Source organism: Antechinus flavipes, chromosome 5, assembly GCF_016432865.1.
Source record: "Antechinus flavipes isolate AdamAnt ecotype Samford, QLD, Australia chromosome 5, AdamAnt_v2, whole genome shotgun sequence".
Classification (NCBI taxonomy): domain Eukaryota; kingdom Metazoa; phylum Chordata; class Mammalia; order Dasyuromorphia; family Dasyuridae; genus Antechinus; species Antechinus flavipes.
In genome coordinates, this window is record NC_067402.1 from 92,169,348 (window position 1) to 92,183,689 (window position 14,342).

Below are 14,342 nucleotides of genomic sequence, written 5' to 3' on the forward strand. Positions count from 1 at the left end.
ACACGCGTCTCCCTTTCCCTCCACCAGCATCCAACCCTGGAGAGAAACAGATCCCAAATGGGGAAACCTTCTAAAACGCAGCAGGCTCATGGGACCGAGTCTCGGTTCATAGACGAGGAAGCGCCTTCTCCTCCTCCTCCATCCCTCGCATCTCCCACTACAGTCCACCCTCCCTTTTCCAGCTTTCTCCACGTGGGCTCCTCCGCTCCCCCCAGCTCCTGCCCAGGTAACGCCAGCCCCCCCCCCGCCCTCACCTGCGGGCAGGCTCCCCGAGAGCAGTAGGGAGAACACTGAACTGTGCGGTTGGGCAGGCACTGGCAGACCTGGCAGGTGCCCCACTGCCAGCGCTCCCCCACTCTGCGGGGGCTCCCCTGGTGCTCACATTCCTCACAGGGTTCTGTCTGACACCTGGGGGAGAGAGAAAGGAGGAGCTGGGTTATCCCGCGGAGTCCACAGCCCGGCGGGCTCCCAGAACCAAGGGTCCAAGTTCCCGCAAGTGTGCAAATGAACATGGCGTCAGAGTCCATAACTCAAACTCTTCCTGAGTTTTCCCTCTCCCCCTTTCAGTCCCTCTCCCATCACCCCCTTCTGCTGCATCCTCTCTTTATCTCCCTGGTTTTCTCCTAATGGGCCATAAACAGAAGCAAGGCGGCAGAAAGCGATACCCCTTGATCGCAGGAGCACAGATTCAGATACAGAAGCACCCTTAGAGGAACAGAATGATCCTTGACTCTTGCTTTGCTGAGATTTGTCTGTGAGTTAACAAATGCTCTGGGCTGGAATCTCAGAAATCCTTCTAGGAGAGGAACAGGGACCAGGACCCTAAGCAGGTTTTTGAGCCCGGGATTTGGCAGTTCCCCTCATGGCACACACTATGTAACCTGTGTTTTGATGTCCGTAGGCTGCAGGTATCGTCTTTAAGAAAGTCCCAGTGTCTGAAGGCCTAGGGCCTCTGGGGCTTCCCTGGATCCTGGGGGTTCGGGCATTGGGAGGTTTGGGAGTGTGCGGATGGCTAAGGAGTAATATTTTCGGGATGATGCTGTTCCGGGACAAGTAGGAGTTACCTCCGGGCCTTTCGGAAGATGCCCCGGCACTGGTGACCACGACCCGCGTGGCGAGGGTTGTTGGGACTTCGGAAGGACCACTGGATGCTCTGGCTCCCACAGGGGCCCAAACACTCGGCCCACGGGGACCAAGATGACCAGCCACAGTTCACTAAAGATAGGTTCACAAGGGGTGACACAGAGAAAGGAGGAGACCCCAGCAGTTTGCAGGGAGGGGTCAGGTCGGGGGAATGACCGGGTCCTGGAGAGAGGGTCCTAGGTAATTCCAGGCAAAGGGCCCAGGATAATATAGAAGAGGTACGGGTGCCCAAAGTGTCAGGGGCCATGAGTTAAGGGGTCACGAGTGGAACATGTCTCACCAGCACAGTCAGGGTTAGGCCGGCATCGGCGCAGCCTGCCATCCTGGCATGTGCAAAGCCGGCAGTTAATCTTGACCCGCTGCCCCGGCCAATAGCGCGTGCCTTCCACCAGGCAAGGGCACTGCCAAGGCTGCACACACTGCCCGTCAAGGCCCAGGACCTGTCCTTCGGGGCACCAACAGCCTGGGGGAGAGGTAGGCACAGAAGGGCCCTGGAGAAACGTTCCAGTGACCAGCCCCTGATGGCCAGAGAGAGGCTGAGCTGGGGCTCCAAGGTGCCCCAAGCCCCTCCCTATGAGAACATTACCTGGACTGCAGGGCCGCTCAGGGAGACACTTGACCTGACTGGAAATGTCAGCACAGGTCAGAGGGCAAGGGGCACAGGGCTTGAGTACCAGCTCTCCTGGGCATGAGGTGACATTGGGACAGCCATCCTGTGAGCATGGCTCTGGTCAGAAGCAGAAATGGGAAGATGTATGGAGGACAGAAAAAATCCAAAAGCACACTCCCTTCCCCTGACCAGCTGTCCCATAAAATTAATAACAATAGCAATATTAATCCTTTTTTCTATAGTCATTTCCTCATTAGGAATTGTAGCATAACTAGTGCAAGTATTATTATTATCCCCTTTTTTAATTAAAGAAACTGAAGCTAAGATGGGCTAAGTGATTTGCAACGGTCATAGGATCAATCGTATCAGAGCCAGATTTCGAGCCCAGGTCTTCTCGCTGAAAGCTCAGTTATATGCTTCACATAGCCCATGTCCCTAATTCAGCCCGCTGTCCCACCGGCATGTCCCAACCCCTGGGTGAGCACTCACTGGTCTGGAGGGTGCTGTGGGGGCCCCCAGGCAGCAGGGCACAGGCCCGGCCCCCGTTCCGGGGTGGGTGACAGGTCCGATGTCTAGCCACAACCCCCCCGCATGGCTCCGAGCACTCGGACCAGGGCGCCCACTCACTCCAGACACCATCCTCTGCGGGAGGGATGGGAGGGCAGAAAGAGATGTGAGGCTCCTGGGAGAGGAAGGGGGTGGGCAGGAGGGGGGCACAGCAGAGACACGGGCCCAGAGACGAGCGCTCCAATCCCCAATCCAGAGGCCTCCCTCCTCTCCTTGCACCAGATTTCCGCCATCGCTGGGCTCTGCTGTGCCCCGCTCCCTCTGTTCCCCATTCCCGGGGGCCCACACTCACCAGGGCAGGTAACATTGAAGCAGGCACGATTTTGGCGTTCCGGGCCTAGACAGCGCTGGAGCACAGGGGGATGAGGCGGGGAGCACCGGCGACTCCGAGCCTGCACCCCGGACCCACAGGTCTGGCTGCACGGCCCCCACGGGGCCCAGGAGCCCCAGGCGGCGCAGCCCTGCTCCTCAGAGGGCGGCCCCAGCCCGTCCCCCACCTCGCAGTCAGGCTGCCCGTCACATACCTGGGGTGGAGAGGAGACGGGGAGACGGGCACGGGGCATGAGAACCTGTGAGCACCGGACACGCTGGAAACTAGAGGCTCAGGATGTGTGGGCAGTGTGCAGGCGGGGGGTCAGGCAGGACCAGTGAGGGCGACGCCCTATGTCCCCAGCTCTCACCTGCTGAAAGCTGATACAGTGTCCGTCTGGGCAGGAATATTCAGGGCAAGGAACACCAGTCTTGTTGGGAGTTGTAGGCAATGGCAGCCTCTCTGGGATGGGAAGGGAAGGGGAGGGAAGGGGAGGGAAAGGAAAGGAAGGAAAAGGGGAAGGGAAGGAAAAGGGGAAGGAAAAGAAAAGGAAAGGAAAGGAAAGGGAAGAAAAGGGGAAGGGAAGGAAAAAGGAAGGGAAGAGAAGGAAAAGGGGAAGAGAAAGAAAAGGGGAAGGGAAGGAAAAAGGGAAAAGAAGGGAAGGAAATGGGGAGAGACAGGAAGGGAAGGAAAAAGGAAGGGAAGAGAAGGAAAAGGGGGAAGGGAAAGAAAAGGGGAAGGAAGGAAAAAGGAAGGGAAGGAAAGGGAAGAAAAGAGAAGTGAAGGAAAAAGGAAGGGAAGAGAAGGAAAAAGGGAAGGAAGGGAAGGAAAAGGGGAAGAGAAGGGAAGGGAAGAGAAGGAAAAAGGGAAGGGAAAGAAAGGGAAGGAAAAAGGAAGGGAAGGGAAAGGAGATAAGATGAAATGTCAGGGAGGTATCCTTCTTGTCAACCATAATGAAGACAAGCACAGAAGCCATCTCCTTGCCCACCAGCACTCCAGCCCCCTGCCCACAAACATGATGTGCTCTGGCCCCTTCTAGACCCTGCCTGCTGGAGGGAGAAGCGGTCAGGGCAGGAGGAATCCATACCACAGTCCAGTTCATCTTCACCCTCTGGGCAGTCAGAGATTCCATCACAGACCTGAGTCAGTGTCAAGCAGAGCCGGGGAGCTGAGGCGCAGGGGAAAAGCCCAGGGCAGGGCGGCGTCTGGGTGGAGCCTATGGGCACAGAGCCAGTTTCCATATTATCCAACCACACCATGGTAGAAGAGAACCATGTCCAAAGAACAGAGAAGGCGGAAGCCTGGGCCCCCAGGAGCGGACCTAAGGCTGAGAGGCAGAAGACCACCCTTGGGTAACTGTCCCGGCCAGGACAGCTGAAGGCACAGAGGGGTTCCCTATGGAAGACAACGAGGAATCGTAATTCCTGGAAGAACTGGGAGTGCAAGCCTGAGAGGCCTTCGGGTACCTCCTCGCACATGGCCACAGCTCTCCGGGGGTTGCAAGGGCCGGCCACTCACCGCAGGAGTCCAAGCTTTCATCGGAGCCATCGAGGCACTGGGGGGTCCCGTCGCAGAGCTGCAGGTAGGGTATGCAGTGGAGGCTGAGGGGGCAGGGCGTGTGATGTGGGGGGCAGGGCTGCCCGCAGCCCAACTCGTCTGTGCCATCTGGGCAGTCCTCCTCTTGGTCACAGCGCCAGCCCCGAGGTATGCAGTCCCCACTGCCACAGCTGAACTCATAGTGGCCACAGGACACTTCTAGGGCAGAAAACAACCTAGGATTTCCCTTGGTCCGTCTGCATGCGTTTTCTCCCTAACATACTGGACATTCCATCTTTTGGGTGGGAAGACAACTGGACTGAGAACTGGAAAACCTGTGGTTCAATTTCTGGCTCGGACACTTGCTATGTGAACTTGGGGCAACCCATTAACATCTACATCTATGTACACATATTTATAATATACATACACATAGATATATGTGTGTAAATATATATTCATATATAGGTAACTTTCAATGTCATTGGTTTCCTGTGTAATCCCACATATTTCACTTTATACATTTATGTGTATTTGATACAATTTATGATTTAAAAGCATTTATCTGAGAAGGGTCCAGAGGTTCCACTAGATTCCCAAAGAGGCCCCTAAAACACACAAAAAAGTCAAGAACCCCTAATCTAATTCAGCGCGAATTTAGCAGATAAGGAAACTGAAGCCTAGAGAAATAGAAAGGTTGACTTGTTCAAGGTCATGCGGCTAATTAGGAGCAGGGCTGAGGCTGTATTCCACTTCTGACTTCCACTCCAGGGGTCTTCATCCCCATCTTCCATCCCCACCCCCACCTGTCATACAGGAGAAACAGGAGGCTCCAGGGAGATCGGGAATGGACGATGTTTCAGGTTTCATGGAATGATGTAAGTGCAGCTTGGATTGCATTGATCTGCGTCATTGTTATTAAGGTAATATTGTCGTTGCTGTCCCTCGCTCTTCCCCAAAGTGGTCAGAGCCCCGCCCAGCCCCTCTGATCTCGGACCCCCTCCGGGGCTCTACCTGTGATCGGAGAAGTCGGTCCGGTCTCCAGGCTGCCCTCGAAGGGGCCAGTCAGGGTGTCAGCAGGGGGTGTGGGGAGGAGGAGGGAGGGGCAGTGCCCGGGTCCTTCGTCCGCCCCGTCGGCACAGTCCCAGACCCCATCGCACAGCCGAGAGGTGCCGACACAGGTTCCATCCCAGCAGGGTGCTTCTCCAGGGCCGCAGGCCTCCCACCCTGCGGCCAAAGAACATGGGGCCTTTCTGCCCACTCAGATCATACTATGCGCACTCCCTCTGAAGGCATTAGTTCTGGGGCAGAGGATGGGAACCCTTGCCAGAGACAGCCCAGTCACATATTGGGCGCCAGCCTCAGTGGCATCGTGGCTGACATAGGACAGGGAGGTCTTGGGCCAGTTAGGAACATGGTGCCCACAGGAAAAAGATGGGCCCTAGGAAATGGGCTGGCACCTGGAGCAGCAAGCAGGGTGTGCCCGGTGGGACAGGGCTGGCAAGGCGGGACTTACCCAGGCAGGACTCCTCATCGGCACCATCTGGGCAGTCGGGCTGCCCATCACAAAGCTGGGCAAGGGGCAGGCAATGCCCATCCGCACAAGGCAGGGACCCCACGGGGCAGGGGCAGCCACGCTCGTCCGCCCCATCTTCACAATCCTTCTGTCCATCACAGCGAAGTGACAAGGGCAGACAACGGCCCTCCTCGCAGGGGAACTGCCCCTCTCCACAGCCCAGTGGGGCACAGCCTGCAAGCAGAAGGGCACCAAGCTCTCACAGCCAACCCCTGTGTCTGAGGGATCCCCGGCCCTCATCCAGGAGGGGCACTGGCTTTCACAGCCAGCCCCTGCGTCCAGGGGCTCCCTGACTCCCATCCGGGAAGGACACTGGTTCTCACAGCTGGCCCCTGTGTCTGAGGGATCCCCAGCCCCCATCCGGGAAGGACACTGGTTCTCACAGCTGGCCCCTGTGTCTGAGGGATCCCCAGCCCCCATCCGGGAAGGGCACTGGTTCTCACAGCCAGCCCCTGCGTCCAGGGGCTCCCTGACTCCCATCCGGGAAGGGCCTTAGTCCTTTCCACTCCTGATGGAACAAGACCCTACACCCCCACCCACACTTGGGCTGGCCCCCTTAGACTCACAGCTGTGGGGAGTGAGAGCAGGGAGGTGAGATGGACCCCCCCAGGGAGACAGACTGAGAATTACCCTCCTCATCAGAGCCATCTCCGCAGTCATCCTGGTTGTCACAGAGCCACTCGCGGGGCACACAGTGCCCGCTCCCTCGGCACGGAACCTCCCCCTCGGCACACCCAGGAGCCCCCTCTCCACAGCGGGGGTCGGCTTCCCCGCAGCGCCACCCTCCGGCCTGACACGAGCTGAGGAAGGTGGGCGGTCAGTGGTAAGAGCCCAGAAGCCCGCCCAGCACCAGGCCCGACCCCCCCTCCCCGCGCACTCACCAGTTCCCACAGTCCCTCTGGAGCAGGGTCCCTGGGGGGAAGAAGCTGCCTCTCCACTCACAAGGGCAGGCGGCTGGCTCCAGGCAGAGCCCACCTGAGGGGGCAGCAATGTGTGGGGGCGGGCCCAGATCTCCCGGGAGGCCCCTGCCCCAACTCTGTCACCGCCCGTCCCATCCGGACCCTTCCCAGAGAGCGTCCCCTCCCCCCCGTGCTCTGGCTGCCCCCCTCCCACTGCCTCTCGTGCCCTCTCTCACACACCGTGCAGCAGAGTGCCTTCGGGGCAGAAGCACCCCTCCACACAGGGCACGGCTTGGCAGGTCCATCCGGGCTCGGCGTCGGGGCCTTGGCAGGTGGGCGGGCAGGTGGGGCCACAGGCTTCGTACACCTGGCCGCCCTCACACTGTATAGCTGCACAGATCAGAGACAGACCACGGAAGAGTAATGAGGGTCATGAGAACCTGTGGGCACCGGATTCGCTAGAAACTAGGGGCTCAGGATGTGTGGGCAGGCGGGCTCTGGGTAAGGAGGGCACAGCGGGCGCTGGCATTCGGGAGTGCTGGGAGAAGGCAGGGGGGCTTCTTAAGCAATGCTAGGGCTGTTCTGAGCGGTTAGCCTGACTGGGTGAGAGAAGCAGCCCCAGGGGGTCAGAGGAGAGGGGGCGGGGCACTCACGGCAGAGCTCCTGGCTGCGCCAGTGCAGGTGGAGCCCGTGACGGGCGCACTCCTCGGCGTAGGCGGCGATGGCGGAACAGAGACACTCACAGTCGCCTCCTGAGTCACAGCTGCCGGAGGGATGCTCTCAGCAGCCGCCCCCTGCCCAAACCCCCCACCCTCAGCCCCGCCTTTCCTTACCCGCAGGCGTCATACACGCACCACTCGTAGTACTGCTGGGGGGGCACCTCCACGTGGCACGGGGCAAAGAGTGCCTGCAGCAGCACCCCGCACCGGGCCCGGGCCCAGCCCACCCTGTGGGCATTCACCTGCAAGCAAAGGGGTGCCCCACACCTGAAGGCGGGCTCTCCCCTCCCACAGCCTCGGGCTTTCCTGACCCTCCCTTTCCCTTCCCCAGTCACCCCCTCCCGCGGCTGGAACGGGATCGCGCCCCCCTTACGGTGCAGGGGTGGGGCGCGTCTCCCGGGCCGGGCTCGGGGCACAGCGGGCTGAGGCGCCAGGAGTGGGCGGCCAGCTCGGCGGTGGGCTCCAGGACGCCCTGCCGGCTCCGAAGATCGTTGGCAGCGTCACCGTCAAAGTCCCCACAGAGCCCCGCCACTCGGCCCCGGAACTGGGGGGCCAGCTGCACCGCCACCCGCGTGCCTGGAGGGACAAGCAAGGCGGCTGTTTAGGAACCAGCGGCTCAATGTTTCCTGGGGGCAGCAGAGAAATGGGGAAGTGGGCGCGGGGGCTGGCCCCGAGGGGCCCGAAGTCTCATCTCTGACCAAGGCGGTCCAGGCAAGTAAGTGATCTAATAATACTTAGAGAATCCTAGACAGTCACCCCAAAACCCACTGGCAAGGAGTCACAGCCTTAGCAAAGCCGCGGGACACAAAAGAAACCCCCACAAACATCAGCGTTTCTACCTGTTACTCAGCAAGGGGCCCCTCAGCAAGAGGCAGAAAGAGAAGTTCCATTTAAAACAATTGTAGATACTGGGGGGGAGAAGGGAGGTCTGCCCGCCAGGACAAACCCAAGGACTGCGAACCCAATCACATCTCTCACTCAGATTACAGGCAAGTCACTTAAACCTCCACTAAGACACAGCAGCTGGGACCCTCATGGCGTTAATGAAATCAAAAGCTCGCGGTACCACTAAAGGTTTTGCTGCGGTTGTTTTTTTGTTTTGTTTTGTTTTGTTTTTAATGGAGTAAATTTGGGACAGTTAACCATAAATTTTCTCTTGGGAAAAAGTCCCGCGGCAAAGGGCCGCCTTTAGGACAAAAAGCGGGACTTTTGTAAAGAAAGAAAGCCTCCTCAAGATTGATTGGGGGAGGGGGGACCAGGCTTAGGGCTCTGCTAACCCTCGGGGGGCCGGCCGGCTAGAAAAGTAAGGGGAAGATGAGCGGGGACGGGAGGCCAAAGTCAGCCCGATGTCAGCCTGGGCTGAGTGAGGCTCGCGAGGCGAGGATGGGAGCACCGGGGCCAGGGGACGTGGCTTCTGACCTCCATCCCAGAGCAAGGACAGGCCGCGGCGGGCCGTGAGCAGCAAGGAGAGGCCGACTTGTCTCAGGCTCAGCCCGGATCCCGTGTAGGTCTTGGGAGGGCGCACGCTCACGCCGTTCACTGTGACCGCCCGGCCTGCGGGGCAGCAGAAAGATGCTGTGGGCACTACCCCCGCAGGCTGGGCAGCGCTGCTGTGAGACGCTGAGCACGAGCAGGGACCAGTCGGGCAGAGAGAGTCCGGACCGCCAGTCCCCTCCCCCCCCCGGGGCGCAGACCCGCCGCCCCCCCCCCCAGCTCCCGGCCCCTTCCCCGCAGAACTTGTCCCTTCCCCGCCCCTCCCCGTCCACGGGCACCTCTGAGCAGGTGCACAACGGTGCTCCCCAAGCGCACAGTCAGGGCCTTGGTGCAGGTGAGGCCGCCCGTCCCACAGGGCAGGTTCTGGGCCGAGACGGAGAAGCCCCCATCCGCCTCCCGAACCAGCAGGTACTCGCAGGTGCCGGGGAAGGTGAAAGCCAGGCCGTCAAATGTCACGTAGTGGGGGGCACCCCAGGCCCGGCAGCGCCCGCCGCAGCGCTGACCCGTGCAGCTCCACCGTCCGCCCCGGCACACGCTGCATTGGGGGAGGCGGAAGGATCAGCGGGGGCCAGCGTCACCGGGCCTTAAGGGCACAAGCACTGAGGATGCTGGCTTAGGAGCCCAGAGCCCAGAGGCTTCTGTCAGAACACGGTGGGTCAGAAACAAGGCAGAGGCAAGGAGGCTGGCCGTAATGTCCCTGACCTGAGGTTTGGTCCCCAGCTCGTCCTCCGAGTCCCCTTGGGGACTGACTTGCACCTAGCTTTACATAGTAATTTTTTATCATATCTTTTTATTTACAAGATATATGCATGGGTAATTTTTCAGCATTGACAGTTGCAAAACTTTCTGTTCCACTTTTCCCTCCTTTCCCCCACTCCCTCCCCCAGATGGCAGGTAGACTAATACATGTTAAATACGTTAAAGTATAAGTCAGATACAATATAGTACATATTAATTTGTACAAAATTCTTTGCACCCTCTCTCCTTAAACCGAGCTCCCCAAGAGAAATCCATTGATCAATAAGCATTTAATAAGCAACTACTATGTGCCAGGCAGTGTGCTAAATGACGGGCTAAAAAAAGAGCACAAGGAGCTCACAACCTGATGAGAACAGGGGCCATATTTTACCTTTCTTTTTACACTCAGCACGTAGCAGTCTGCCTGGCACATAGTGGGTGTTTAATCAATGTTTCCTTTTTTTTTTAATTTTTATTTAATAATTACTTTATATTGACACTCGTTTCTGTTCCGATTTTTTTTTCCCTCCTTCCCTCCACCCCCTCCCCTAGATGGCAAGCAGTCCTTTATATGTTGGATATGTTGCAGTTTATCCTAGATACAATATATGTTTGCAGAACCGAACAGTTCTCTTGTTGCACAGGGAGAATTGGATTCAGAAGGTATAAATAACCCAGGAAGAAAAACAAAAATGCAGATAGTTCACATTCGTTTCCCATAATCAATGTTTCCTGACAAACAGACTGCCCAGGCCGAACAGAGACAGCCAAGCCCCTTCAGAGGCAAGACGGCAGGGGCCGGGAGCACCAGATCGTGGAAGGACGGAGGGCAGACCTTACCAGGTGTTGCAGTCCTCCTGGATGGTTGAGTTGGGGAGATACAGCTGCCTGCTGTGTCTGCAGGGGCACAGTTCAGGGGGCACACAATGTTCATCCTAGACAAGAGAAGAGGAGGATCAAAGAGGATCAACCCCGGAGGCCAGAGGGAGAACATTGTGGACCATGATGTCAGGCCTCCGTCTGGACTCTCCCCTACTCACCAGCAGCACAGTGCCCAGGGGGCAGACGCAGCCCTCAGAGGCATCCCGGGCACAGGAGACATTGGCGCTAAGGCTGTCGCAGGTGAGGAGGCAGGAGCCTGGGGAGTAAACGCGCTCTCCAGGGCAGAGTGCCACTCCCAAGCCACAGTCCTGATCCGTGCAGTTCCAGATGCCCCTGTCCTGGCACAAGCTTACCAGCAGGAAGGAGAGCCAGTTCTCTCAGTCTATCCCACACCAAACTCCAGCCCTCCCCCAGCTAGAAAATCCAAGCATCTCCCAACCCAAACCCCACAGGCACCCAAATCTCACTCCCTGATAAAGGACACAGGATGCCCCACGTTTTAATTCTGGGCAAGTCACTTATCTTCCTCAGTTCCCTAAACTGTAAAACAGGGATAATAATATCACTTAATCCCCTCATCACCCCCACCAAGGATGTTGTGAGGATCAAATGAAATGATATTTGTAAAGTGCTTTTAATGCAGTGTCTGACATATAATATGAATTTAATAAATATTTGCTCCCTTGCCCCGCTTCTGTAATCATTAATATTTCTGCTCCCTTGGTAATCCCATCAGCTCCCAAGGGTCTAATTATCATCTCCATGCAGATGACTCCCAGATCAAGATGATCAGTCTGTCTCTTCCCTGAGCCGAAACTGCCTATGGGTGACAATGAGATCAAAGAAATGACCAGTCCTTCCCCTGACGGGGCTGGAGTGAGGTTCTTGAAGGGGGAAGTCAGGATATTTGAGAGGACATTCACCTGAGTGACGAGACCCCTAAGTGTACAAGGATTAGACATGGAATGTAGAGCAGAACCAAGAGCTAGGTCCCAGGCCCCTCAAAAGGGAGAGAAAACTATCTAGAAGTTATCATAGGATGCAGGGGGCATGCTATAGTATAGTTAAATGGAACAGACCTCAAAGGAGAAGAGGAGGGTCTGCAAGGGAAGCAGGGAGCAGGCAGTGTGCTTCTCCCTCCTGGCCAGAGTATGTAATAGCTCCGTGTGTGTGTGTGTGTGTGTGTGTGTGTGTGTGTGTGAGAGAGAGAGAGAGAGAGAGAGAGAGAGAGAGAGAGAGAGAGAGAGAGAGAGAGAGAGAAAGAGAGAGAGAAAGAGAGAGAGAATGAGAGACAGAGACAGAGACAGAGGCAGAGAGACAGAGAGAGAGAGAGAGAGAGAGAGAGAGAGAGAGAGAGAGAGAGAGAAAGAGAGAGAGAGAGAGGAGAATGTCAAGAGGGGAACTTGAAAGAAGATGCATCTGGTGCTGAGACAATGGATAGCCATAGTTCTCATATCTTTTGGCGAGTCAGGTTTCCATGATAGAAAGATGATACCCCAAAGAGATCAAAGAAAGAGGAAAAGGACCTACATATATAAAAATATTTATAGCATCTTTTTTTGTGGTAGAAAAGAACTGGAAACAGAGAGTCCATCAATTGGGAAATGGCTGAACAAATTACAGTATATGAATGTAATGCAATATTATTAAGTAGTAAAAAATAAAGGGAAAATTTCCAATCAAACATGGAAAGACTTGTGTGAATGAATCAGAAGAACAAGTGATACAATAATGTAAAGACAAACAACTTTGAAAGACTTAAGAAACACCGCTGGACTGAGCAACCATGATTCCAGAGGACTGATAGTGAAGCTGCCTTATGATAGGAAAATGATGGCTCAGGAGGCAGAATGAAACTTTTTTTTTGGATATGGTCAATATGCAAATTTGCTTTACTTAATCAGGCATATTTCTTTCAAGGATGTGTTCTTTTTTTTTTTTTCTTTTAAATGGAAAATAGGAATGAAAGAAAATAAATGATTGTTAATTGAATAATAACTATTATTATTTTAGGTTAATATTCATATAAGACCCACTATGTGTGAAACACTATGTTAAGCACTTCATAATCATTATTTTAGTTGTTCCTCCTAACAACCCTGGGGGATAGGAGCTATTATTATCTCCATTTTACAGATGAGGAAACTGAGACAGTTAAATGATTTGTCCAGGATCACACAACTAGTATGTATCTAAGGCAAGATTTGAATTCAGGTCTTCCTGACTCCAAGTCTAGCACTCTCTTTTGTGCCTTGAGTTGGCTAACTGAATAAATAAATGGATGAATAATAGTCTCTCATCCATAGGCAGACAGACAGGATAAATTAATTATATATGTGTGTGTGTGAGAGAGAGAGAGCATATAGATATATTATATATATATATGTATGTATGTATTAAACAAGATGGAGGGAGTAACTAGAGAGAGCTAATATCAGGAACAACTTGTTAGCAATAGAATAGGGTTTCCAGAGGCCAAAGGGAAGGGAAGGGCATGTGGGGATAGGAGCATGTTGGGGCTGGTTGAAGTGGATGGGGAGAAGAGAGCAGGAAATGGTTGTAAGAGAAAGGAGTTTTGCCTTAAGAAGTTTGGGCTCCAGGTTTTGAGGAGGAGAAAAGATGGCTTTTATAGCCATCGGGCAGCAGATTGTCACCATCTTTCCTAGGACCGAGGATAACCGAGTCTCAGACCTGAGAGACGATGTGGGGTGGAATGGGGCAAAGGTGGCGAGAGAGTTTAAGCGTCCTAGGCTCTGGACTTGGGCTGGGTTAGGTCAACTCAAGGGAGGGGAGCAGCGTCTCATCAAAGGCTCCCGGCCCCAACAATCACTGCTGGCTTTTACAAAGTACTTTAGGGCTTTACAAATATTACCCTCACAACAACCCTGGGAAGCAGGCGCTATTATTATCCCCCTTTTAGAGATAAGGAAGGCAGAAAGCAGTTCCCTGATGCTTTGTGTGTCTGAAGCCAGAGTCACGTGCAAATCTAGTTCTGTCCACAGTCCGCGGGGTTGATATTTCTACATAATACACTAAAGTGGACAAAACCCTTTACGTACGTTTCCTTATTTGATCCTAATAACTGCCCTGTATGTGGGAAAAGAGTTATTGGAATCATCCCCATTTAACCAAAGCCAAAACTGAGACTGGGTACGGATAGCCATTGTCCGAGAGGAAGCAGCTCCCTAAGTGGCCAAGCGGCTGGCTTTGAATCCCCCGTTCCTTGGACCACACCATCCTGCCCCCCAAATAATCCCAATCCTGAGCTTTTTCAGCTGCCACAGTCTCAACTATGAGAACACCCTCGTAGCCTTCCCGGTGGTGATCCAAGAGTTTGGATCTCTCATCCTGGTGCCTTAAACGTTGATCCCACAAATCTGGCCCCATTTGCAAATAGGGTTGTGCCCCTTCTGCCCCCTTGTCCCCTGCAGTGCATCCTGAAGGCCTCTCTCAGCAGACCCCCTCACCCCAAGCTTTCCTTCGTCTCAGCCTCCCCCCGGCCCAGGCCGGTCCTCACCAGCGGCTGCATCCCTGCGAGATGGCGCTGCCCGGGGCGTGAGCCCGGCCTCCCCGCTGGCAGGGGCACAGGCTGGGGGGCACACACTGGCTCTCGTGATCCCACAGCAGGCCAGAGGGACAGTTGCAGCCCGCCACGCAGCCCACAGGCTCCCCACAGGCCTCGGGTTCTCCACATCTCCGGCCGCACGCCGGGGTGCACTCCTGGTACTCTTGGCCAGCCGGACACACAACAGCTGCGGATGGAGACGGACACAGGTCAGAAGCCTGTTCCCTGCGTGGGGAGATTCTTGGGAGATGAAGGAAGGACCGGGATCGCCGGGGAGACTGAGGGGCAGGATCTCCGCTGAGG

The 14,342-nt window shown here is 55.4% G+C and overlaps 1 protein-coding gene across 1 annotated transcript in view; it reads right to left on the bottom strand.

Annotated features, from left to right (window-relative positions):
* Positions 1-14,342, bottom strand: part of LOC127538563 (SCO-spondin-like) — an 87,177-nt gene that overhangs the window by 64,243 nt on the left and 8,592 nt on the right. Inside the window, exons 18-39 of the mRNA XM_051962371.1 lie at positions 13,992-14,226; positions 10,633-10,822; positions 10,433-10,527; positions 9,133-9,389; positions 8,780-8,914; positions 7,734-7,936; positions 7,475-7,602; positions 7,295-7,404; positions 6,882-7,031; positions 6,624-6,717; positions 6,373-6,542; positions 5,683-5,916; positions 5,181-5,393; positions 4,149-4,385; positions 3,001-3,092; positions 2,613-2,844; positions 2,243-2,395; positions 1,730-1,870; positions 1,424-1,606; positions 1,065-1,215; positions 255-408; positions 1-36 (exon numbers count right to left, since the gene is read on the bottom strand). The exon at positions 1-36 is cut by the window's left edge and continues 19 nt beyond it. Coding sequence (XP_051818331.1) covers positions 1-36; positions 255-408; positions 1,065-1,215; positions 1,424-1,606; positions 1,730-1,870; positions 2,243-2,395; positions 2,613-2,844; positions 3,001-3,092; positions 4,149-4,385; positions 5,181-5,393; positions 5,683-5,916; positions 6,373-6,542; positions 6,624-6,717; positions 6,882-7,031; positions 7,295-7,404; positions 7,475-7,602; positions 7,734-7,936; positions 8,780-8,914; positions 9,133-9,389; positions 10,433-10,527; positions 10,633-10,822; positions 13,992-14,226 — 3,593 coding nt within the window. The remainder of the gene's footprint in view (positions 37-254; positions 409-1,064; positions 1,216-1,423; positions 1,607-1,729; positions 1,871-2,242; positions 2,396-2,612; positions 2,845-3,000; positions 3,093-4,148; positions 4,386-5,180; positions 5,394-5,682; positions 5,917-6,372; positions 6,543-6,623; positions 6,718-6,881; positions 7,032-7,294; positions 7,405-7,474; positions 7,603-7,733; positions 7,937-8,779; positions 8,915-9,132; positions 9,390-10,432; positions 10,528-10,632; positions 10,823-13,991; positions 14,227-14,342) is intronic.